This window comes from Electrophorus electricus, chromosome 11, assembly GCF_041902795.1.
Source record: "Electrophorus electricus isolate QZ-2024a chromosome 11, ASM4190279v1, whole genome shotgun sequence".
NCBI lineage: Eukaryota > Metazoa > Chordata > Actinopteri > Gymnotiformes > Gymnotidae > Electrophorus > Electrophorus electricus.
The window spans coordinates 8,905,285-8,930,245 of record NC_137507.1 but is presented as its reverse complement, the minus strand read 5'-3'; the positions used below and the strand labels follow the sequence as shown (position 1 = coordinate 8,930,245).

General features: G+C 47.8%; 1 protein-coding gene across 10 annotated transcripts in view; it reads left to right on the top strand.

The window, feature by feature from the left end:
* Nucleotides 1-24,961, top strand: part of erc1b (ELKS/RAB6-interacting/CAST family member 1b) — a 171,741-nt gene that overhangs the window by 52,020 nt on the left and 94,760 nt on the right. For 3 of the 10 annotated variants that reach the window (XM_035527785.2, XM_035527781.2, XM_027020550.3), the window contains 5 exons: nt 1,743-1,883; nt 2,275-2,310; nt 5,205-5,398; nt 8,502-8,513; nt 16,963-17,098. In XM_035527785.2, coding sequence (XP_035383678.1) covers nt 1,743-1,883; nt 2,275-2,310; nt 5,205-5,398; nt 8,502-8,513; nt 16,963-17,098 — 519 coding nt within the window. The remainder of the gene's footprint in view (nt 1-1,742; nt 1,884-2,274; nt 2,311-5,204; nt 5,399-8,501; nt 8,514-16,962; nt 17,099-24,961) is intronic. The other 7 variants (XM_035527786.2, XM_035527783.2, XM_035527788.2 and 4 more) reach the window with 3 other exon arrangements.

Here is a 24,961-nt window from a genome sequence, read left to right as displayed (position 1 = left end):
CCTACCATCAGCACCCTCGCCCACCGTCCTGGCCACTAACGCGTCCCTCCTACCATCAGCACCCTCGCCCACCGTCCTGGCCACTAACGCGTCCCTTCCCCATCAGCACCCTCGCCCACCGTCCTGGCCACTAACGCGTCCCTCCTACCATCAGCACCCTCGCCCACCGTCCTGGCCACTAACGCCTCCCTCCTACCATCAGCACCCTCGCCCACCGTCCTGGCCACTAACGCCTCCCTCCTACCATCAGCACCCTCGCCCACCGTCCTGGCCACTAACACGTCCCTTCCCCATCAGCACCCTCGCCCACCGTCCTGGCCACTAACGCCTCCCTCCTACCATCAGCACCCTCGCCCACCGTCCTGGCCACTAACGCCTCCCTCCTACCATCAGCACCCTCGCCCACCGTCCTGGCCACTAACGCCTCCCTCCTACCATCAGCACCCTCGCCCACCGTCCTGGCCACTAACACGTCCCTTCCCCATCAGCACCCTCGCCCACCGTCCTGGCCACTAACGCGTCCCTCCTACCATCAGCACCCTCGCCCACCGTCCTGGCCACTAACGCGTCCCTCCTACCATCAGCACCCTCGCCCACCGTCCTGGCCACTAACGCGTCCCTCCTACCATCAGCACCCTCGCCCACCGTCCTGGCCACTAACGCGTCCCTTCCCCATCAGCACCCTCGCCCACCGTCCTGGCCACTAACGCGTCCTGGCCACTAACGCGTCCCTCCTACCATCAGCACCCTCGCCCACCGTCCTGGCCACTAACGCGTCCCTCCTACCATCAGCACCCTCGCCCACCGTCCTGGCCACTAACGCGTCCCTTCCCCATCAGCACCCTCGCCCACTGGGCTTTTCCGCTTTACTCTTCTGTCGTTCGCTCCCCTCTCTCTCTCTGTCTTGGTGTTAGGTGCCAGTGTCTGTCCACCGCTGTGTCTTTGTGCTGTGCGTGGTCGCAGGGATGCTCTTCCCATGCGGTTCCCCTGACGTTTCTCTAGCAGACGTGTGTCCTCTAGTGCACAAGCAGATCCCATGATGCACCGGTCCGCTCTCCTCCTGCCGTGCCCCGGCCCTGCGGTGTGGCTTTCGTTCCCCCTGCTCCCGTTTACCCCCACCTCCGGCCGCGGCGGGACTGGGAGTTCCTCGCTACCGTGTCAAGTGTGTGTGTGTGTGTGTGTGTGTGTGTGTGTGTGTGTGTGTGTGTGTGTGTGTGTTTTGGAGTGTGAAATTGCGGGGCTCTCTGGCTGAAAGCGGGAACGCTGGGAAGGGCTTCACGGATGGAAGCCTGTATCTGTTGCCGGGAGTCTGAAACCCAGCTTTGGAAATGGAAACCCGTTACGGACCCTACTCTTGATTTGTCCCCTATTTATAATGGTGTGATTTACGTCGGCGCACTGACGTTTCGAAACATTTAGTGGCCTTTGGGTTAACCTACACTAAATGATGCCCGCTTGCTGACCATTATTTTAGTCTGTAGCACGTGTAGTGCGGTTGACGGGGCAGCTGGCTGGGGTTTTGGGCCGCATGCGTACACGTTTTTGGGCCGGGTTCGTGTTTTGTAATGAGAACTTGCAGTGTGACGTTAGTGCGGCCTCTGGTTCTGCTTAGTGTCTTTGGCCTCGTGTTGCATAGTTTTGGAATCCGTCCCTTTGGTGGGATCACCTCACTTCCTTTTCACCCCCTTGTCTTTCTTCTCTCTCTCTCTCTCTCTCTCTCTCTCGCTGTCTCTCTCTCTCAGGCGTCTCTGTTGGATCTGAAGGAGCATGCCTCATCACTCGCCTCGTCTGGTTTGAAGAAGGACTCCAAGCTCAAGAGTCTCGAAATTACTCTTGAGCAGAAGAAAGAAGAGTACATGAAACTGGAGAACCAGCTCAAGAAGGTGAGACCGACCGTGGACCCGGCTGAGCCAATCACGTCCCCCGTACTGCTGCTGGCTACCATGCTGTTTCCTACTGAAACACGCTTGGCGTCTTCAGCCCCTCCTCACGTCCATCCTCACTGGTCCATAATCACTGCGGCGTGCTCTGCTGTGCCAGACCTGATGCTGATGTGTTCTTCCTTCATGCGTCCTCACGGCCTATGCCTGTTTTTTCTGTCAGTCTCGGTTTTCCTCCTGCTCACGTCTCCTGGTTTTTTCACCCCCTTCTCTCCTGCCTCTGTCCTCCTCCCGTCTCGGTTGGTCTTCTGTGTGATACTAACGTTGTGTCTTTCATTTCTTTTGACCGTCACACTCTGGACCCCATTCCCCCACTCCTGCTTCTTTCCCGAAGCACACTGACCACATGTCAGACCGTCACTTCAGTCCTGTAAGTGCATCTTGGTGTGGAAAGCCTCCCTCAGCACACTGCGTGCATGTGTTGTGCGCTTGTTTGTGCAACCAAAGCACTATTATGAATGTGTAAGTAGTGGGGTTTGCTTGCATGAGCTCAACGCTTTTCTGAGGTTTTTTTTGGCTGTGTGTCTGGGTGCTTGGGTGCGCGTGGGCATGTTTGGAACTGTGGCGGCGTGTGTAGAGAGGGGTGGCAGGTTTCCGGGATGTTTTAAGGCCTGCTCGCATGAGCGCTTTGCGTCTCTAAAGCCTGCAAGTGGTCTAGCTGTCGTGAGTGGGTTTACATCCTCCGCAGTGTAGCACGGACCCCACCCACTCACGCCATGTAACGTCCAGTCCCGAGTTTGCAGGCTGTCACATCACATACTACGATTTTGGTGTGTGTGTGTGTGTGTGTGTGTGTGTGTGTGTGTGTGTGTGTGTGTGTGTGTGTGTGTGTGTGTGTGTGTGTGTGTGTGTGTGTGTGTGTGTGTGTGTGTGTGTGTGTGTGTGGACCTGTCCAGTGAATGTCTGTGAGAGTGCACGTATGCTAGCCTTCAATCTCGAACATGGCGGAAGGTGAGTTTACTTTTACACATTTCGATTCCCTGCCTGAGAAATGAAGCCATGTTTAAACACAGCAGGTTATGAAAGGTCTCAGTCCCTCTGATCACACAGCCGCTTTTAAGCTGTCTTCTCACGGCTTTGTCCGTAAATGGCAGCGTTGGCTGGCAAGTCTGCGTTCGCACAGGCCCTCGTGTAAAAAAAAAACAAACAAAAAAAACAACATGCCGGTGATGACTTACTGACAGCGCTGTGGGTGTCTGCTGTGATTGGATGAGCACTGTGATTGGATGAGACAGTGGGGGTTGCGGGTCCTGGCCGGCCCTGTGTGAGTGAAACGCGTGTAGGTGTAGGGAGGTGTCTGCCCAGTGCTGGAAGTGGAGCATGCACCCCAGCACAAGAGCGTGCACACACACACACACACACACACACACACACACACACACACACACGGGAAACATCCTTTAGCTAGGATATAGATATAGACGTTTACTATGTCCGGAGGACGCATGCTGTGTGCATTAGTCAAACAGGCCTCACTAATACCATCTCAGTGAGTGATGGCACTTTCCCTTACACTACATGTACTCCTATATGCCCTAATATAAATGCACATACAACCCACTTCCTGTCAGAAGCTTCTTTCTGCTGTTGTGCAGTTGAGCAGCTCTACAACATGGCGTGTGGAACCCAAGAGCACTTAACCCATGTGATGACAACAGTTAGCAACAGCAGTTATGACAGTTTCCTGTCTGCTCTGACTCTTTCTTCCACTCTGTATCTGTCCTCTGTTTTTGCCTTGATGGTCTTTTTTCAGTCCGTGCTCAATGTAAAAAAATAAATAAATCAAAATGTATTTATATAGTGCTTTTCACAACAGATGATGTCACAAAGCAGCTTTGTAAATGTCCAGGTCCAAGCCCTAGTGAGCAAGCCAAGGCCCTTGATTGAGTGATTGCTTGTTTTTGTTTGTTTGTTTGTTTATATTTGTGCGCCTGTGTGCGCAAACACACACACACACACACACACACACACACACACACACACACGTAGGTGTGTGTAGGATTGCATGTTGACTCCTTAACACTCTCATTTTGTCATACTCGAAACTGGGGTCCATCCACAGGGAAGCCAAATCATCTTGGCGATAGCTATTATGTTATAGCAGTTATGTTTACTTTTCTAATGGTCTTGTCTGATATATATTATTCTGTTCCAGACTGTACACACACACACACACACACACACACACACATTTATGCTGGCTTGTCTCAAAATCCTCCCTTGTGGACGACATGCTCTTGGCGGTCAGCATGGAAACCTTCTCAACCTCAGGCCTAGACATTAAAAAAGCAAATTAGAGGGGCCTAAATGTCGCCTTCAAATAATATCCTCAATAAAACAGAACAGGCCCCTTTCACAGCGAGCCAGGCCCTGAGAAGGCTCCACACGCCCCCAGAAGCGGTGGCAGCACTGCATGAGCTCCTGCTCGACCCCTGGGCGCTCTGCCCCGCGGAGCCGCAAGACCCCTGCGCCTGTCTCAGCTGTGCCATGCTGTGCGCATGCATGATGTTGAGTGTCTCTGTGCTACTACATAGTGCCATGCTGTGCGTGCGGAGCCAGACCATAACCACCACACAGACTGTGTGCTGCCCTTATGCTGTCTGTAGAGTGTATTAGAGAGGACACCTAGCGCGTGCCGTGTTTGGAGTGTGCCGCTCACGCTTCAAGGACAGTACAGCTGTATCCGTTAATGCTTTTACTAGACACTGACTTCTTCTTTGTTTTGTTTTTTTTTTGCATTTGACTCTGACTGTAATTGCTGAGTGAAATGTTAATTAATTTGATGACATCAACATGATTGCATTTCCACTGCTCACCATCACACGCTCATGCGCTTACTCTGAACACAGTCGGCCTGTTGTGCGGTCATGGGCGAGGTGACACAGAGGCTGCAGGTGCGAGTGGGTGTTTGCCACCTACACACACACCGTCCCTGACACTCCCCAGGCCAGTCTGGGACGCAGAATCCTGGCGGCTGGCAGTCTCGCCAGCTGCCGCTATGTAGCTTTACCCTTCAGAAACTGGAAAGAGCCATCAAAGAAGTTAAAGATACAGAGAGAGACCTTAGGAGAGCGGACACAAGCGTCCAGCTTTAAAGATTGCTTTTATTACATTTTTATTTAATCTTAATTTTTAAATGTTCGCTTTCATATAAATGATGAGCCTGAGCAAATTGCTTTGGTTTTTGCCACTTGGGTGGAAAAGGGGATGCCGTGCCATCACTGTGTGTACATGCTTTTGCTCTGCTGTGTGTGTGTTGTGTAGGCTCAGTCAGCGGCTGTGGAAGCTCGGGCCAGCACAGAGCTTGCTGAGCGCATCAGCGCGCTGGAGCAGGACGTGTCACGCCACAAAGAGGATGCTGGGAAGGCCCAGGCTGAAGTAGACCGCTTGCTGGAGATCCTCCGGGAAATGGAGAATGAGAAAAATGACAAAGACCGCAAGATCAGCGAGCTGGAGCGGTACGTACTTGCGTTCACACACACACACACACACACACACACACACACACTCTCCTCTCTCTCTCTCTCTCTCTCTCTCTCTCTCTCTCTCTCTTATACACACACACACACACACACACACACACACTCTCCTCTCTCTCTCTCTCTCTCTCTCTCTCTCTCTCTTATATACACACACACACACACACACACACACACACACACACACACACACACACACACACACACACACACACACACACTCCTCTCTCTCTCTCTCTCTCTCTCTTATATACACACACACACACACACACACACACACAGGACATGTGCAGGGAATGGAAGTTACCGTGCAAAGGTCTTAGGCCACCCAAGAAAAGTGTGGTTAAAGCAATTTATCAGGGCAGTAAGTGTTTATTTGATCAAAACAAGAAGTGGTTCCATGTTTAAATGCTTCCAAATTTCTTAGTTTTTGTTTTTTCTCTGTCCAAATGACCCCAAACAGCTTCATTATGTTGAAGGTGGAGCTCTGTTCCGCTGGGGGGCGGGACTCTGCTCTGCCTTGTCTGTGAGTGAACAAAATGTATTTAAACCGTATTAGGCTGAAAGATTTGTTGCCAGTCTAAAGGGAACTGCTCTAGGTCCCAAAAGAACCCAAAAGGATGCAGCATGTACCTGGGCATTCCACTGACGAGTCATATTTAAAATGTTTATTTTCACTAATGTCTTTGTGTGGTTGTGTGTGGCATATGGTAATGTTTTAGCTGCTAATAAATAGCATATTTATTGCCTTGCAAAATACCTTATAACTCCTTGGCTGGATAAGGCTTTTGCACAGTACTGGACATGAAAACATTTTTCTCCCTGTCTTTCAGAAAAACATTTCTCTCACAAATGTGCAACATTTCTACACTTCTGCAGTCTGTCAGTCATACAGTGCACATTGGTGTGTAAACGCATGTTTGCCGTTGGTTACCTTCTGTTATAAGTGTTACATTCGATCATTGCATCATTGGCCTTCAGAACTGGGTCCAGACCCATAGTAGAGCTCCAGAGCTTGTTGTCCAGTCCTACCAAAGCTTCTCAGATGCTGTTTGTGTATACATTTCTTGGCCTGCTGCACCATGTCACAACTTTCTCCAAGTGCTGAGTGTTGTGCTCTTTCCTGGCCCTGCGTCTTGTGGATTTTGGGACATTGTGTGGATTGGTCAACTTTTGTTTGTTTTCCTTTCTCTGTAAATCAATTATGTTTCTGTTTAATCTCCAGTTAAGCATGCTGTCTTTATGTCCCTCTCTGTGTGTGTGCATGTGCGTGTGCGTGTGCAAAGGGTTGTGAAGGGTTGTGCTCACACCATGTGTTTGCCGGAGGTCATCACTAGGCGAGAGTCTAGGACAGTGTGCCTCCGGGCAAACTACAGCTCTTAGAATAAGTACTCTGGGAACTCTGTTGCTGGCCTGACACACATAGATCCTGGGTGTATTTTCAAAACCTTTAAATACCCATCAGTCCATGCTGCACAGATATGCTTTGGTCTTGTCGGAATTGCAGCATGTGTGGAGAACTTGTGGAATGACGCGTCTTCCTTCCAACATGCCAGCTGTTACTTCTCGTCGCGCATCAGGAGAAAATATGCACGTGTTCAGGTCTCCGCGCCTGCAACTGCCTTGCCAAGTGTCCGTGTTCAGGCGTGTAGCCTCTTGTCAGCACGCGCGTTTGTGCGTCCACATAGCCGTGTATGTAGTGTTTTTATAATTGGCAATAATTAAACAGAGGCGCAAACAGATATTCTCTCTCTCTCTCTCTCTCTCTCATCTTTGCTCACATAAATAAATAAACCAAAATGAATAATTGAGATTCTACTGAGCTTAAGCACAAAGGAATGAGCGGAGAGGTGGACAGACATTTCTGGGCATGAGAACGAGCGAGTCCAGGGGTTCGTGTTGTCAACGGTGTGCACTGAATGTCATGTATGCCAGGCCTTTCCCAAGCTTACCCCCAGTCAGAAACCCCTCAGTAGGGACCAACATACCTCTGACAAGGGCAATCGGTTCATCAAAGCTTCTCTCTGCTGCGGCTTCCACAGTGCATGTGTTGACTCAGCGAAATGAAGTCACGCGGCCATCTTTGTCATTCACTCGCCCCGGTCCCCTCTTTCTTCAACGCTAGCTTTAGGAGCAAAGGATTATACTTGAAACGCAAAGCAGATACATCATTTACGTCGAGGGGAAATAAAAGTTCGGAAACTAACACGGGTAGCGTGGGAGCACAGTGCTCAGAACCTGGAGTTAACCACGTCTTCGTGGTATTGTCCCGAACCCGCATGGAAATGGTACTCAGTCAGAAGCCACGCGTTAGTTTAGATGCAATCGTCACAGCCTCCTGGCACTGGAGTGTGACTTTCGGCACACAAAAGTTTTCGTAACAGTTCCCAGTCCTTCTGCATCTTGAGTTCGTAATCAAGGCGGAGAGTTCTCCTTCAGGATCTGCGTCTCTGTCTCTCTCGCTCCATCTGTCTGCCTGCGTGTGAGAGCGAAGGAGAAGGAAGAGCAACACGTCTGAGGCAGTCCTGGTTTGAAATACTCCCTCAAAGACCCCTGAGAAGAGCGCAGGTTGAACTCTGCCACTGAGACTTTTGTTTCCAAAATGTGATGGCAATTACCGATGCTTAAGAGGCCCTGAGTGGTGTGACAGAGAGCATGAATGAGGAAATGAAAGCTTATATACTAGTGAGCAGTTAAAGCTCCAGATAGAGACGAGAGGTTTTTAATGTTGTTCATTTGTCCTGTAATGTTGTTTGTTTTTAAATGCTCTCAGACCGATGCATTTTGTCTTCGCAATGTGCTCCATCTTTCTGTGCATGGTTTTGTTTGTCTTTGTACGCGTTTGTAAATCATATGCTAAATAATTGTTTTGTCATCGATATGATCAAGAACACCGATTTCTTTTTCCTCTCACCAGCTGTGTGTACTGTTGTTCTGTCTCGAGTGCTGTGCTGATGCATTGTCACTTCAGAACCTGATTCATGCCAGCTTTTCTCAAGCCGTTTCTCTCTCCTCCTCCCCACCCCCTACTCTCTTTTTCCCTTATTTATCTTTACACTGGAACGCTGTCTCGTCATCTCAGTTTGGCGTCAAGGTTAGTATGGCCCGCGTTTCCTGCTCTTTCTCACCGCATTTTCTCCAGCGTACGTTTCCTCTGCGCTGGTCTTCCTGGCCTGCTGTGGACCACCGGTGCCGAAGGCATCCTTAGCACACCTGACTCGCTGCAATAAAGGTGAACTGTGGGCCGAGGGCATAGAGGTGCTTGCTGGAGGGTCGTAGAATGAATTGCCAATTGTGGAATTAACAGAATGGTGTGAAGTGTAGTCATGCCCGTGGGAAAGACACTTAACCCCAGTTGGCCCGTGCTACCCTGTCATCATTGCCTTTGACTCCTGCTTCAGGTTTTTTTCGAAAACGAGAAATTGGACTGACCTGCTTTGATCAAGAGTTAAAAGAAAGAAGTGAGGAACCAACAAAGGGGTCTAGAGCTCGAAGAATTTGGAATGCATTAGAGACAGACAGACAGATAGCGAAACACACAAGTGATTCTTTCCAGAATGTTTAATTGGATTGAGTTCCCATCAGTCATTTGTTGAACCCTTGACTTTGGCGCCAGTACCTGCTAGCCCCCACGACCTCCCGATCACAGCACTCTGCTTGCTGTTTCTAACACTTAGGTTTTTCTGCAACCCCAGACAAGAAGGTAAAATTCTTTCAGGCATGTTTGACAAAATTATTGTACCTCTATGATTTTTATTTATTGTAGGGACAGCGGAGGGGGCGCTCAAAAGAAACACCACGAACTGAGCACGGTGCTTTGATATTTTTCCATGCATAAAGGCACGTCATTATGAAAAGAAAATCATGTCACTCTGAAATTAATTCTCCCCAGTGGTGTGGATGTCTCAAGAACTCCCAGTGCTCCAAATTAGTCCACAAATGGTTGACAGTAAATGTGTGCCCTGTCCTCTCATACCTCTCTTTCCCGCGCTCTCGCTCTCTCGTTGGGTGCCATAGGATATTTGCCTCCTCCACCCGCACTAGTTTTGAGAATAAGGTTAATGAGAACAATCGATTCAGGCATCTGTTTGCATCACCAGTGCAACATGCAGTCTCTGCGTAATCCTTAGAGCTGCACTCCTTATAGTTGAAATGTCTTCCGAAAGGCTACTGCATATTAACAGCAACCCGAGAACACAGCAGACTGTGGGGCAGACTCACTGAATCACTAACTATGCACTACAGCTCAGCCTCTTGGGCTGGTATGTTTAATCTCTTTTCTTCGTTAGAAGCCACTCCATGGGGCAGGAATCGATCAGGTCTTGGGGTAAAGTATAAGATCTGTGGAGAACAGAACCTGAGGCGCTCAAAGAGAAGCAGCCCCCACTGTTTTCCACAACTGCCAATTTGCTGTTCGCAGCATTTTATCGCTTTGACCTGTTAGTAAGTTAACTGTTGCCAAACACTGTTCATGACTGCAGGCGTCCATGTGTTGTTTTTTTGGTCAGCAGTCTTTGAAAGGGGTTTCATGCTATCAGCTACCTTTTTGATAGCCTCCATCATTTTTTACCGCTCCTTTTACAGTGCGGTTTTTGTGACGGAGTGCGTGTTTGAAATGGCTAAAATTGTCTGCACAGGAAAAACGGGGTTTGTTTAGTAACGTTTATGGAAGACGTCTGTGGCTCTGTGGATGAGTGAGCTGTTATGATCTGCTGTGCTGTGAAGTTAAACCATTCAGTCCTTGCTGAGTTGATGGGTACATACTCTCACCTACAACTTTGTCATAAACACCACTTTATTAGAAGCACCTTGTAGGTGTACAGTCACTCTGTAGCCCATTTATTATTACACACAGTGATGTGTGTTAGCAGTTTGTGTTAGACACCAGTAGCGCTTTTAGTGGTCAGTTTCTGACCACAGGACCACTGCTGGTTGGATGTGTTTAAGTGGCGGTCTCTTCTCAATCCAGCAGTGACATAAACACATTTAAAAATCCTAGCAACAGTGCTACGCCTGATAAATTTCATATCAACTCAACACCCGCAACCATGCCATCACCATGGATACCATGGAATGGTATACCACCCAAATAATATGTGGTCAGCAGTGGTCAGAAACTGACTAGTAATGAATGGGGTAGTCATTTTATGTACTTAATGAAGTGGCCAGTGAGTGTAGGTACGAGTGAGGGAGTTTTAGTAGCGTCTGATGAGTGTATATTAGTGGCTGCGCAGAGCTAGTAATTGTTGTCAATGGAGCAAGTGATAACTTCGAGGCCACAGCAGCTTAGAATATTATTTGGCTCAGTGCACTGGTCTCCCAGTGGCGTAAAGGAGGGATCATCACACACCGATTCTAAGTGATTCCCGCTGTGGCGCTCCTCACTGTTTCCGCTACGCCGTAGAAGTAACTGGGAATGTTAATAGAGCACAGAATGAAACGGAGGAGTGACTTAAGCCCTATTCGGGCAGGATTAGTTTTACATGGGGAGGTGGGATAATGTAATTATTATCTGCGTTCCTGAGTGATTTTAGTGCCTTCCGAATCCGCCGTGTCGGTCATTTTTACGGACTGCACACTTCCACGTCAGGAAAAATTCTGCCATCTCTTACCTACTGTAATATTGTTGGTAAAAATGACCTAAAGTTATTTGAATCCCTTGGGATTTGCCAAGTCATCGAATATTCTGTCGTATCCTCTGGAAACAGAGTTTGCTGGCCTTTGTGAAGCATGGAAGCACTCTTTGGAATTTTTTTTTACCAAAGTTTTTTTCACAGGAGCGACACTTTTTGTGGCTTTAGGCAAATTTCTAATGCATGTGTGTAGCCTGCTAATGTACAAACCCAAGTTTATTGAAAAGTGGTTTTATTAAATATCAGTATTTTTCATAGGGGTGTGTGTGTGTGTGTGTGATTACAAATGAAGGAGGAATTTGGACTGCATCCAAGTCTACTGATTTATAGTAGACATGGATAAATAATGTTTATTAATATTTCATGGCAGCAATAATGTTTATGACCACCAAAAGCTACATATTATACACACTTATTTTGTGTACGACAGCAATGTGTAAACTGAGTAGCCAGTCCCATCTCAGTAATTTCTTATCTTGCACAAAGCAGTGCAGAGGTGTTGTGGTAAAAATACTTCACCGACATATGTCTGGAAAACGAATTCTGAAAAGTACTTTATAAAAACTATAATGCTTCTCTTTAAAGGTGTCCATTAAACAAATGCTTTTATGTATTATTGACAGTTTAATTAAGAAAAATGGACTGTATATGTATTATGGGGAATATGAGTCGGTGAGTATACTCAATGGATAGCCCCCCCTGTTGGAACAGTATTGCTCAAAATGGCCCTCAGGCAAGTTGGGTTTGAGCCCTCTGGATTACAGCTTTTCTTTCATGTCTGCACCTTGGTCGTTATGCTGTTGATACAACACAGTTTCACCTCATCCAGTAACCGTGGCGAAGTCCTGAGATCTTTGGCACACGTGTTTTGCTTTTATGGCTACCACTTCCTGTTCATTTCATCGGATGTGCATCAAGAACGTCGCTGTTTGCTGCACAGATCGGGTAAAATGCGCCCGCTCTCTGTCCCCCTGCCCCTACCCCGCCCTTACCCCGCCAGTACGCTTTCCCCTTTATTGAGTTGAGCATGGCCTCCATGCTTGCACCCAGGTCCTAATTAGAGACAGCCTTTTGTGGCACTGGTGTTGCCCTGCGCGTCGCTTCCCGAGTTAGGTCTGGGCCACAGACCTACGTGCAGACAGGGAGGTCTGTCTCCCCGAGGCCTGCAGCTGTCTGTGTACGACAGGCTGAATCTGGGCTATGCCGCCGTCTGTTCTCTCTGCATGGTTCCCAGTTAGTTTTGGACAGCCTGGCCTGGGGGCCAGACACATGATTAACTTGATTAGTCAGAGAGCGCAGGGGGTCGTTGTCCCACAGAATCTCTCTGTGCGTTACGGCTGCCACAGATGGGAAAGGACAGATGTTGGCATGTAGCTTGGCATGCTTGGGGACGGACCACACATTAGCTGGGCCGGGCTGCCCCAGAGCACACCTGGCCGTAAGCCTTCACACAGCTGGTTCTTGGCAGCCATGGAGTCCAGCTCTGTCAGCCTCAGAAAGTGCCGCTTACCACAAGCAGAGCCGCTAATGTCAAGGCCGTGCTTTGTATTTCATATAGTGTAGCAGTCTGGCAGAATGGCTCTGCACCAACACTGCTGAGCTGCAATATTACCTCTGCTCCCCCCTGCTTCTTGGGAAATGGCCACATTCAGGAGAACATTTGCAGGAATCTCCACTATCCTGTTCTTAATGACTTCCAAGCATTCTGACATGCCAGAATCGATGCTGGAGATTGTTGGCCAACATGAACGTGCAGATGGCATAATGGACGAGGACATGGTAGACAGGGAGGGAACGAAACACCCCCCGCCCCCACTGTTTTGAGGAAGCATTTCTTTTCAAAGTGTTGATTTTGAAGCAGCAATTTTAACCAGCTTGGACAAGCCCAGTTTGAGTTTGCGGTTTAGTCTGTGTTGGACTACGAGTGCATGTCAGCGCAATAGCGCGAGGGAGTTTAAAAACACGACATTAAAGCTCAGAATGGCTTGGATGAAAAGGCTATAGTTTACTCATCTCCTAGGCCACTCGTAAACACAGGCTGGATCAGTAGTGCGAGTGCCTTCTGTTTTCTACCTTTTAGTGCTCGTAATAGCATGATGGATTTACATCACGCTGACTTCAGTGTACATTTATCTAAAGACTGCACCTCTTTGCCATTGGGTCTCATTTTGTCTTAGTAAGTGTTGGGCCTGATTGAACTGGGGTCCTATTTTTTTTAATGGTCTTTGGAGAGTTTCTCTGTGGCTCTCCTAGAAGCAGTGGCCTCTTCTGCAGCTTAGTCACTGTATTGTTCGAAATAACAGCTGCTGCATATATGTAATAAGTTTAAATGAAATAAGACACAGAATGCATCCTTAGACATGGTTTTAACACCCAAAAAGTCCTAAGCAAACTGTGGACCAGTGGCTTTTCAGAGAGGTATTTAACTGGTGTAAGTTTCAAAGGATTCATGATGCAGAAGTTACACAAAAAACATCTCAAAACAGTGGAAAGTTCATGCTAAGTTTCATCCATGCTTTCCAACCAGGATCTTCAGAAAGCCTTTTCATGTCTTACCCTGTAAACATTGCCTAAAGCTATCTTTAAAATAAATTTTTAATGTAGCGATCTGGACCAGCATAATAAATGTAATATTTTAATAACTCTCCAGTGTTTGGAACCTGTGTAAATTATATTAAAGAAAAAGGAGAGAAAAAAAATGAAACGCTTCCTCTTATCGTAGTAAATCATAAACAAAAGATATTAGATATCATATTAAATATAAGATTGGTGGGAAGAAACGTTTGCACCCCATATCACCATATTAACGTTTGAGTACCATATAATTTTAACATTTGCACCATATCATGTGTGTCATGAGTGTATGCCAGTGCAAATGTGCACACACACACACACACGTATGCAGCAGGCAGGTTGTGTTTGGCGTGGCATGGTGCTGAAAGATCTCAACACTCCATAATTCTGACTGGGAGCAAGTGCAGGAAACTCTGAGGGGAAAATCAAAGCATGGCATATTTATCTTCTGCCTCTGTAGGTCATCCAGCACTTGCATCTTGGGTTACAAAAAGTTTTATACCTCTCTAACACTCAAACACAGACGCGCGCACACAACCCTGTGCGTGTGTGTGCGCGCGTGTGTGTGTCTGTCTGTCTGTCTCTGTCCTCCCGTGAAGCCGAACCAATAGATAAGTGTAATGAGAGCTTTTCCAGAGCTGATGTCAAATGGCTAGCCGCTCGGCGACTAGACGAGGGAAGGTATATGCGATGCTCTGATGCTGGGTTTTATTTTGAGAAAAGGGAAAATATGCATCTTGGAAAAGACGTAATAAAGGAGGTATTCTTCCCAGCCCGTAAATGAAGGCCCTTTCAACCAGGCTCACAGAGGACGGGTTCAGTCCTCCTGCCATGCTGTAATGGGCTCATCTGCTGTTTTGAAAGCAGTCACTACCCTGATGGCTTCCACCTTCGCAGGGAAAGTTATCAAATTTTCACCCTGAGAACAGTCTGTTAACATAATTATTGGCCACGTGGAGATAGATTTACTGTGTTTGTTTTACTGTGTGTTCGCGTGCGTGCTTGCATGCGTGCTTACGTACGTGTGTATGCATGTGTGTGTGCCCATGCTGTGGTAATGGAATTCCTGTCCAGTTTTCCTCCATATTTATCAAATGTTTTGCTCCCATATGTAGATGTTACGGACAAGGCCTTTGTGACCTTGTTTTCACGGCTGTTGCATTCTGTATTCGGATCACGGAAATAAGCGGCTGACATCTCCTAACTGAAGTTAATCTTGTCTGTTATGATCCTGCACTCTCGCCCTGATCTGCGAAACAGCCCATTGGTGTATGGAAACCAGTAAAGGGGTAAAATTGGCCAGATTAGGTCTGTCACCACCAGTTATGTGTAGAGAAGTTTCTTGCAAAGCTTGACAACGGAGCCAGCCACATAGTGTGATTCTGAATCATTATAATCGGTGCCATTACACCTTCTCCCATGGCCCAGGTCTCTTCTGCTCCAGTCTTTAAGGGCTGTTTTCCAAATCGCCGTCCTTCTGCAGTAAGTCTGAATCAGACTCAAACCCGACCCCGGTCAGCCCTGGCTCGCTGTGATGGTTTTGCCTTGCCGAACTCGCTAGAAGTCACGTCAGAGTTCAGATAATCAAGAACCTGAACTAGGAAATCCTTCATGGCGGTCAGTTGCTTATTGACAGCTATACTGAGCCAAGATCATGATCCCTAATGGGGAAATTGCACGTCTCGACCTATTGTCCGTACACAGGACTCCGCTCTTACAGGGGGAGTGAGTGTACCTTACGTTGCAGTGGGATTTTGGCAAAGCCGCACAGTTTGGATAATGAGTTAAACTATATGACATCAGGGGTCAGCGTTGATGGATATTAATAAACATTTGAATTGAGTACAATACTGCACAGTGTATCAAGAGTGTTTAGCATACAGAATGCAGCTCACTTTGAGGAGAGAGGGGCTTACAGTTGCCATGTACAATACTTAGCAAGTCCTGCATAGCTTGTATATAGTAGAGTTATATACCTTGTAAGGTTAGCTGTACTGTTTGCACTTTCTGTTGTTTTTGAGTCCCGGTGAGAGTAGTGTCACCACACACATTCTACTCACATGTGGTTCCATACTGCCAGACAGTTTAAATACACATAATCCATCTATACAGCAGTGAACAGTAATGACTGGAAGTGAAACCTTCCCCCCTGGCATACTGTTAAACTTAGCGCACGTATGGCAGAGCTAGTCCTTTCTCTGCCACAAGCACACATCCATCCTCCAGAGTGTGGTTAAGGGTCGTTGTTACGGTTTGATCCTCACAGGAATCCTCCTGCCCCTGTGTCTGACGTGGAGAGCCAGCAGGCTGCGGCTTTCCCCAGCTTCTCGTGAAACACAGACTCCACTGTGCGGTGATGGCCAGCCCAGAAGAAAGATCAGGTGTTGGTGGCAGCGGGGCTTGGCTTGTGCTCACCTGGCTTGTTTGGTGTCACCTTGTCTCGGTGTAATCATTTTGGGAAAATCACCCAACACTTTTGTAATGGATCACAGGAGATTCCTCTCGGATATGCACACTTTTTCCCTCAGCTTCCCTCCCGTTTCGTGCTCAGCGCAGACCCAGAGGAGACCTATGCAGTGCTTTTCCTGAAACACAGGCACGGGACTGCCCTGTCATCTCCTACAGCGCCCTTTTGGAACTCATCGATTTCCTCTTTCTCTGTGCAGCGTCTGGTGTACTACGCTGGGAGAACGCAGGGTGAAGGCCTTTTCTGGCATGCCGTGCCATGATTTCATTAGATTCTGTATAAAGGCATTTTGGCCTGGTTGCATCCACATCTGCTATGTGTGGGTGGGGGAGAGAGACAGACGGAGAGGTGTGTTTTCTTGATCATGTCAAAAACGGTGATTGGTAACTGATCTGGCCATGATGTGGCCGCCATGTAAACAGGAAAATACTCGCAATAGGCACAGAATGTGCTCTTTCCCAAGCTTGAAAGGGGTCCGGGTTTGGTTCCCTGTGACTGAGCTCATAACTGAAACCGTCTCCTCCATCTGCAAAATTGTTTATTTTGCTTGTAGGTGTTGCTTTGTGTTGTCCCCGTTCTTGTTCATCTGAGTACACATGGCGAGGCGGAGCTAGGCGAGTACTTTACCCACGGCCTGCGATGAACATGTTGCTTTCTGTTTTCTGCCACTCAGATGCCAGTCTGCTACATATCAGTTTATATCATATTTTTACACCGTCTCTGTCCACTTGGTGAATTTGTGCGTGCGTGCGCGCGTGCGTGCGCTGCAGTTCCTCTGCTTTCTCCCACTGCACCCATCAAACTGAGCTGATATGTGTAAGGTCTTCCTGTGACCTGTTCGCTCCTCTCAAGCGTATCTCTCTGTGCAGGCACATGAAGGACCAGAGCAAAAAGGTGGCGACCCTGAAGCACAAGGAGCAGGTGGAGAAGAACAAGAACGCCCAGCTAATGGAGGAGGCCCGTAAGCGTGAGGACAACATCAACGAAAGCTCTCTGCAGATCAAGGTAAGGGGACGTTTTCAGTGTCTGCCACGCCAGACGTTTGTTTCACATACAGGGGCTCTCAGTTAGTTCAGATTGCCTGCTTGAGAGAAACTAAGATTCTTGCCACGTAAGGGGGATTTCACATTTTCTGGTAACATTTTATTCAGCTTTTGACTGCATACTCTCTATGTGGAGTGTACAGACAAAACAAAATTATAATAAATAAACCTACTAAACAAATGTTGACACTTCTGTATAACATGAATCCCATGCTAGCTTTAGCTAAGTCACTAAGCCGGCTTTAGCTGGCTTCTGCCTATATCAGGTGAATGTGAAATGTGAAGGGTCTTTTTAAATCTGTCTGTCTGTGTCTGTATCAAAGCTCTCTGTCTCAGAGGCCACTTTCTGCCAGAGTTCCATCTTTTGCTAGAGTTTGCTCTTCATGTCAGACACTTGCTGAACAGAAAGTCCCACTCTTTATGGAGCGACTATATTAAACTTTCTCATCGACCTCTGGACGGCAATTCCAAAAAGCGGCCCTTGCATTTGTTGTGGTTTTGGTATTTCTTGTGCCCCCTCGATCACTCTCCAACTCTCTCTCCCTATTCACATCCACCCCCCCCCCCCCCGTGTCATCTGTTCTTTGTTGTGATTTGAGCACGTTTGCTTTATTTTTCATCACTGGGATCGCGGCGTTCCTGGCCGCGGAACTGAGGCGCCTTTTACGTTTGAATGCGCAAAGCATGTGATGCGGTTGAAATGAAGCTGGTGTTCTGGTCAGGCCTCCAGGTTCCTCCGTGAGGTCACGCAGCCACAGAGGCAGCGCTGCAGCTTTCTCGGTCCTCTCGCCCACACAGTCCCGATGCGCTGTGATCTGTGGGCCTTTTTTCCTACGGGGAGGAGACGGAGCCAGTGAAGGCCTGTGCAGCCACTTCCCTCTTAAAGACCCTGAACTTCAGGCCCGAGACCCAGAGAACATGTCGGAATGAGCCAGGACTGGTGGAACTGGCCGTTTTTTGGAGAGACTGTTGGCCGCAGCAGGCGTGTTTGGAAGGAGAACCAACTGTTCCTAATGTCTGGCAGGCCCTCTGCACCAGTCTGTCCAAACGGTTGGTCGAGGCAGATGGAAAGGGGTCACCTCAGGACGGCGTTTAGGAGGCCGCAGAGCAATAACCCTCATCATTCCCATTCCGAGCTGGGAAAATGGATGGGAGAAAAAGAAGAGATTCCTCTTATGTTTCAGCTAATTGGGGCCATTTCCAGAGGAGTGGAGCGGTGGAAGGGAGGGACATGGGGGTCAAGCCCATGCAGGGAACCATCATTCTCAGCGCAGATGCTGTTGACTTTGGAGACGGTGACCAAGCTTGATCTGCGCTCCTTGCAGATCGCAGAGTCTGTGGGACCTTGCAGGCGCCAGGGTCGATATTCCATCCGACCCGTCAACGTTCCGGACCGATCAGATCGTGCCAGTTAGCTCTATGATGCGCTGAATGCAGGGGCTTGCATATCCAGGAGGCAGGGGTGGGTGAAGTCTATCCAGAATGAAATCCGTCCTCAAGAGTGACATCCAGGAGCAGGTCGCCGACCCCAGCATTTGTCCTCCTGAGTCAAACTCCTTTTTCACTCATTCCTATGCTGCAATTAACTCGTTGTGCAGCATTTGATGCCCACATCTACCAAATGAAACACTTTCCACCGTGACGGTTCGAGCCACACGATCCGCACACGCGAAGGGTGACTCATCTTGCCATTCTCACCTTTCCACCACAGATGTAAAGATCAGAAGACCGAGGAAAGTAAAGAAGACTTTTGGTGAGGAAACTGAGAAAGATGGAACAGGGGAAATGAGATGACGGTATAACCAAGCACAGGAAATGCCTGCATTACCGACCGCCTGAAGCCTGGACCTTTTTTACTTGCGTGCTGGATTATCAAGCACCAGAGTTCCCAGCATGCTTTGCAGCCAGTGAAACCTGATGAAGCGCTCATTATGATTGAGAGATAAAGAGGAAAATGGGTGCTTAGTTGGAAAGGTGGACTGATTCCTTGGAGAGGAAGAAAAAGAAATAAAAGGAGCGAGAGTTGAGTGATCTCATCAACTTAAGGTCACTTTTCCACAGCATTTGTGCACCTCATGGAATATTAAGGTTTTTAGCGATGCATCTATTGGCACTGAAAATTCTTGTACTGTATTATGAAATGCCTTAAAATTCCTCTCACGGTTGCAGAGACATAGGAGACCCAGACCAGGCCCAGAAGCCTGTTTTGGGCATTTATGTGTATTTGTACATGTGATGCGTGATGATGCTTGACACCTTGGAAATTGAAAACTCCAACACTCTGTCGGCACTACCCTCAAGGAGGCAGGCAGAAACACACACACACACACCCATACACATGCACGCAGACACATGGGCACAGTCTCACACACACGCACAAAGACGCATGCACAGACACAGTTACAGTCCCATATACATGCATAAACGCACACGCACGCACAGACACAGTTACAGTCTGACACGTGCAGAGACACAATCACAGGCACGCACACACAGTCTCGCACGTGCAGACACCAAGTTACAGTCACAGTCCCTCTGACGCGCACACACACACACACACACACACACACACACACACACACTTTCACAATTGTACCAAAGGCGAGACCTACGGGGTAATGGCCAAAACACTGGAGTTAATGAAGCTGAAACGCCTGGGGCGGATTGTGGCTTTATGGCTCTTTTTAAAGACGCAGATATGAGGGAGCCAAACGGAAGCCTTTTATGACTCCCAGAGACGTCTGCGGCTTTCATGTGAGGAACACGCATACACTCCTCTCCCTGGGGGGAGACCTTTTTTCATCCTGAATGTCATTTTCTCTACCTGCCGCGAGAGCGTTCCCCCCCACTACAGCGTTCACTATCCATTAGGAAACTATAGTTAGCTCAGGACAATCATCACGAATGGGCTGGGTGGGTTTGTTTTTGTCTGGGGCAGTGCAGCGATGATCTTTAGGAAGGAGACAGGTTTGATGGGGATGGTTCCATTTTGTTCGGGTTTTCCCGACCACAAGGATGTGCTCATGTATATGCAAGCTTCGTTAAACATAATAGTGTCTTCAGTCTGGCAGAATGGAATGTCTCACCCAATAGTCCCAGCATTCCTGTTACAGAATAAAAACTAGCAAGGGCTATTTAATAAAACATCCCTCTGAACATGCTAAATTATCTTTCATCATCTGTTAGCCTGTTTTTTTGTTTTTGGGCAAATTATTCTTTGAATTCTTTCCTGTATTTATAACGACCTTAATAATCATGTTTCCACAGTCCACAGACTGTCCAATGCAAAGACACCTGATCTGAGGTGAACAGTTTGCGCAGTACCGTAATTGACATTTTTCATATAGTAAAGGGGACGTTTATGTCACGTCCTGGCTGTATTTGTCATGGCCAGTAACTTGATTAAAAGTGCACGCACATCCAAATCTTAAACCTATGCGCCAAGTTGTGACAGCATACCAAGAGAAGTTCTGCACCCTGTTAATAGTTTAAAAATGCTAGACACGAGAGTGATGTTTTAAGAGTGACACGAGAGTGATGTTTTAAGCTGCATGTTCTTAACTGTACCAAAAAACCCCGAAATGAACACAGTGGGACTTATTTGTTTTTTCATGTCTGACATATATGACAAAGGTTTGGCTTTTGAAAGTGAAAAGGCAGATATCGTCATTTCAATTCTGCAAATGTTATTTGTTACAGCTCTCTAGTTGCACTGAGAATTATACAGTAATATCGAACACACCTTCTGGATTTGGTTCATGATGAAATTGTTTTTCACTCGCACGACTGTGCAAGTTTAGCTACTTGGTTGTGGGTTCCAACACTCATACACGTCAAACTAAATTCCTTCATTATTATTAACTTTTTTTTTTTTTTTTTTTTGGACGTTTTGGAGATGTCAAGTGCAAACGGGTCTGAAGGTGCATTTCCAAATTTCAAAAGAACAACTGCAACTGATCCACGTCAACCGCGGGGTCAGATCAAGGCTCCGGTTGTCTAGCTATAATATGTCGTTATCCTTCCAACACTTTAATGAAAACAAACACAAGAACAGATTATCCAACTCCAGTTTGTAGTATTTGTCCATCTGAAGAACTTGTCATGGTTCCTGGCTTTGCTTACGTGGAGTTTTATAATGTCCTGCCCCCTTTTTTTGGAGTCAGTAAGGGCGTGGCGAACCAGGAGTGCGCTAGTAAGTAACCTTGAGTAAGTCGAGGAGGCGCAGCCGTTGGCAAAGTCATCGGCGGCGGCAGCGTGGAGAAGAGGGGCGTGTTCGCCGTGCGCAGGAGAACAACACGGCAGGCGAGCGGTGCGGTACAGACCCAACGAGAAGTCACCTCTGAAAAGATGACAGAAAAAAGCCACAAAGAACTCGTCGCACATGAAAGGCTCGATTCTGGCTCTCATGAGCAGGTCATGTGGGTGAGAGCAGACGCCAGCCATGTGACTGACACTACAAAGTGCTGAAACGGAGGGACTCTTCTGACACTAACCAGAGAACTCCTGCTCTCTCTAGGCTCCGAGCTGTCTTTCTCAGTACTTCCTGTAGGTGGAGCTTGCACAACAGAGGTCTTGACCAGTTGGGTTGTTTGTAAAGGTGTAAGCTGGTTGAAGCGGAACCTTGTAATGTAAAAAATCTTTGAGAACAAGCAAAGTGATCTCGGAAAGGGGACCGAGACAACTAGTTAAAAATCTGTGTAGTCCCCCGCCCCCGTCCAGAACTCTGTGCCATGTGATCCCGATCACCAGCTTGGTCCCTACGCTGGCCTCTGCTCTGTTCACGCTTGGCTTTTTTTAAACCACATCTCAGGCCTTTTGTTTCTCTCCTTGCTCCATCACCCCCCTTGCCTCAGGCTATTTGGGGCTTTCTCTCCCTCTCATCTTTTTTTACCCTCCCTCGTACCCTCATATGCATAACACGTGGGGGAGGGAGGCGTGGGGTGGGGGGGTGCTTTGAACCCCCGCATGCTTGTGTGCTGAGGGCAAAGTCTGACTACAGAGATACTTTGATGATGATGCCTTTCTGCTCGGTGCCACGGCAACGTATATCCAGACTCTCTCCATCACTCCTCGCCTCCGCTCAGGAGTTTAGCACTACCGTTGGGCTTGGAGTGAGTAGCTGGGCCTCCTGTTGGAGAAGGTCTTGTATGCCAGTCCTAGGTTAAGTGATGGAGACCATGAAACAGAACTTCCTTTAATACAACATAAAACCCTTCACAGAAGCCACGTCACTGAACTGCACCGTGGGGGATTTAGTCACAGTAAGACCTGCCTGTGTTACGCAGCCTTATCTATTGCGCTTTTGTATCTATAAAGGTGGTTGGAAGTCATGGGTGTGCTATCAGAAATTCTGGGCTTCGGTGTCCACATCTGTCACACTGTAGCACTTTTTAATTTCCTTATTACATATACTCAGTCACCTTATTAATGTCCATCACTACTGCCAAAAATTATACTCCTGAACTGGAGGGGCAGAGCTCAATAAAGCAGCGTCTCTTCTTATAGGTCATTCCAACCTGCAAGGTCTCAAATCTAAAAAAATAACAGTCATTAGAGCAAACTTGGTCTCTCTTTCTAGAGTGTATAAATAGAGCTAATCACTTTTCCACATTCCCTCTGAGAATGTTAATAAATATACTATATTTGGCACGTATCCACCTTTTATTGTTTGGTGCGTACAAAAAAGGTACCACCTTGAGTAGAAACAGCGAATGCAACTAATATCAATATCTAAAAAAATCCATGCGTGTTTGTGTCCGTCTCGTCGCCGTCTGTACAGTGTGCTTGCCGTGTGTGCTGGAGGGGTTGCAGAGGGCATGGAGGTTGCTACCTGGGGACTGGTTGGTCGGTCTGGGGTGGGGTGGGGTGGGGGGGAGTGAAAATTTATGCGTAAACAAAACATTTCCTTTCCTACCAGTGCCTGCCATGACACCGATTGTATCTGCAGAGAGCTTCCGATTTTAACCTAGCTCCTGTCGCCTGTCGTCGGCACACGTCTGCCTTTTCATAGGCCGAAGTCTGTTCTTTTAACCCTTCGAACAGTCTGACCTAGCATCAAAACAAATAAAGCAGCAGTTTCATGGAAGGTCGGCAACAGGACGTGTGAAAGGCTGTGAGGGCACAGTGGTGTTTTGCTATAATGTCCTCTTTTCCTGGAAAAGACAACTACAGCCAGGCTGAGTCAGCGGAGGTTTTTCCACTACTGTAGGGCATGCCGAATCCGAGGCTTGAGTGTGGACTCTTGGAACGTAAAGCAAATCAGAAGCGCTGGATCCAGATCATAGCGGAGGTGGTGTACTGGTGGGACTCCCGTACGCACTCGCTTGCTCCTGCGTCTAATAGACTTCCAGGAGGATGTTACTGGGCTTGTCTTGTGGGGTGTTTCTGTTTGATGGTGCCAATTTTTTTGGCTGTGTTTTGTGTGTTCTCCAGCCAAAAGAGACGGACTCCCGCTGTTCTTTTGTGTTTCCTCCGTAAACATTTGTGACTCCTCTCCTCGCTGTGCCCCTAGAGCGATACAGAAGCATGTCCCCACCCCCCACCAAGAATTTTTAGCTTCTCTGTTCTGCATTTTTGTGCTCTAAGGAACACAAGCAGATAAACTGTCTCTGAGCACTCTGCACTGCGCTTGCAGGCTAACTAAGTGTTTAGTCTTTTATTTGTATATATATGATTGAGCTCAGACTTCAGTCATCCTTCCTTTGACCTTTCGCTCACATCTCCAGGAAATATGTTGCAATGTGGCAGCTGCTACAGATATTTGCATCGTTGTTACGAGTGTGCATAATTTATGCTAGTCTGACCTTGATTCCCTCTCTGCGCGCGCGCGTGTGTGTGTGTGTGTGTGTGTGTGTGTGTGTGAGAGAGAGAGTGAGTGATTTGACTAGACTTTCTGGTAGAGGTTCAGATCATTCTAACTGACCCTAACTGTCTTTCAGTTGCTTTTAGCCAAAATGTTTGATGAATAGGAAATGCTACGAGCTTTGCCGAAACCCCTGAAGATGAACATGCCGTCATTTTTTGCGTGTTTCTAAGTGGTTGTGGGCTTCCACTGTGGCACTGTTCCACTGTGACCTTTTTTCCTGCTTATCTCCAGATTGACCCCGTGAGCTGCGTGATGGGCAGCTGGTCTCCCCAGCAACCCTCGGCCGGGCTCTACTCGCCTAATGCCTTGGCATGTGGCTTTAACTTGGCCCTCCCCGAGTTCTCTTTATCGCCTGTGCCGTTTTTGGCATCGCCGTAATGAGTTATTGACGGGACAAAAAGGATTACTGTCAATTGGAATGGCACAAAAGCGATTGCGGTGTGAATTGAGAAGGCAAACATGGTGCTGGGGGTGAGATGAGGACAAAGGATCGCGTATGAGTCTAGATGTCTCTTCTCACCCTCTCGCCGCGCTGTGCCGCCTGGCCACGCCCTGCGCCTCCTACTGCCTTAAACTTCCAGTAATTGCTGACCTCAGTTTCTGAAGTATTCTGTTTTATTTGGGTCAGATGCAACTGGTTTTCATGCGAGCCGTGGATCTCTGAAATAACGCTTAAAAAGGGGGAGAGGAAAAAAACAAAAGCAAATAAACTGTGGAAGCGTTTGCGGTATGACATTCCGGAAGATGAGTACTGTGTCTGATGCTGTCTGCATGATCTCAGTGCTTCAGCATTGAAAACAAATGTTCGGGCAAGACCAACAGCCCTCTGCAGGGACTCAGTGTTGATTACTAAGTGGCAGTGTGTGTGTGTGTGTGTGTGTGTGTGTGTGTGTGTGTGTGTGTGTGTGTGTGTGTGTGTGTGTTGATGACCACCTACGTCAGTGCGTGTGTCTCGCAGAG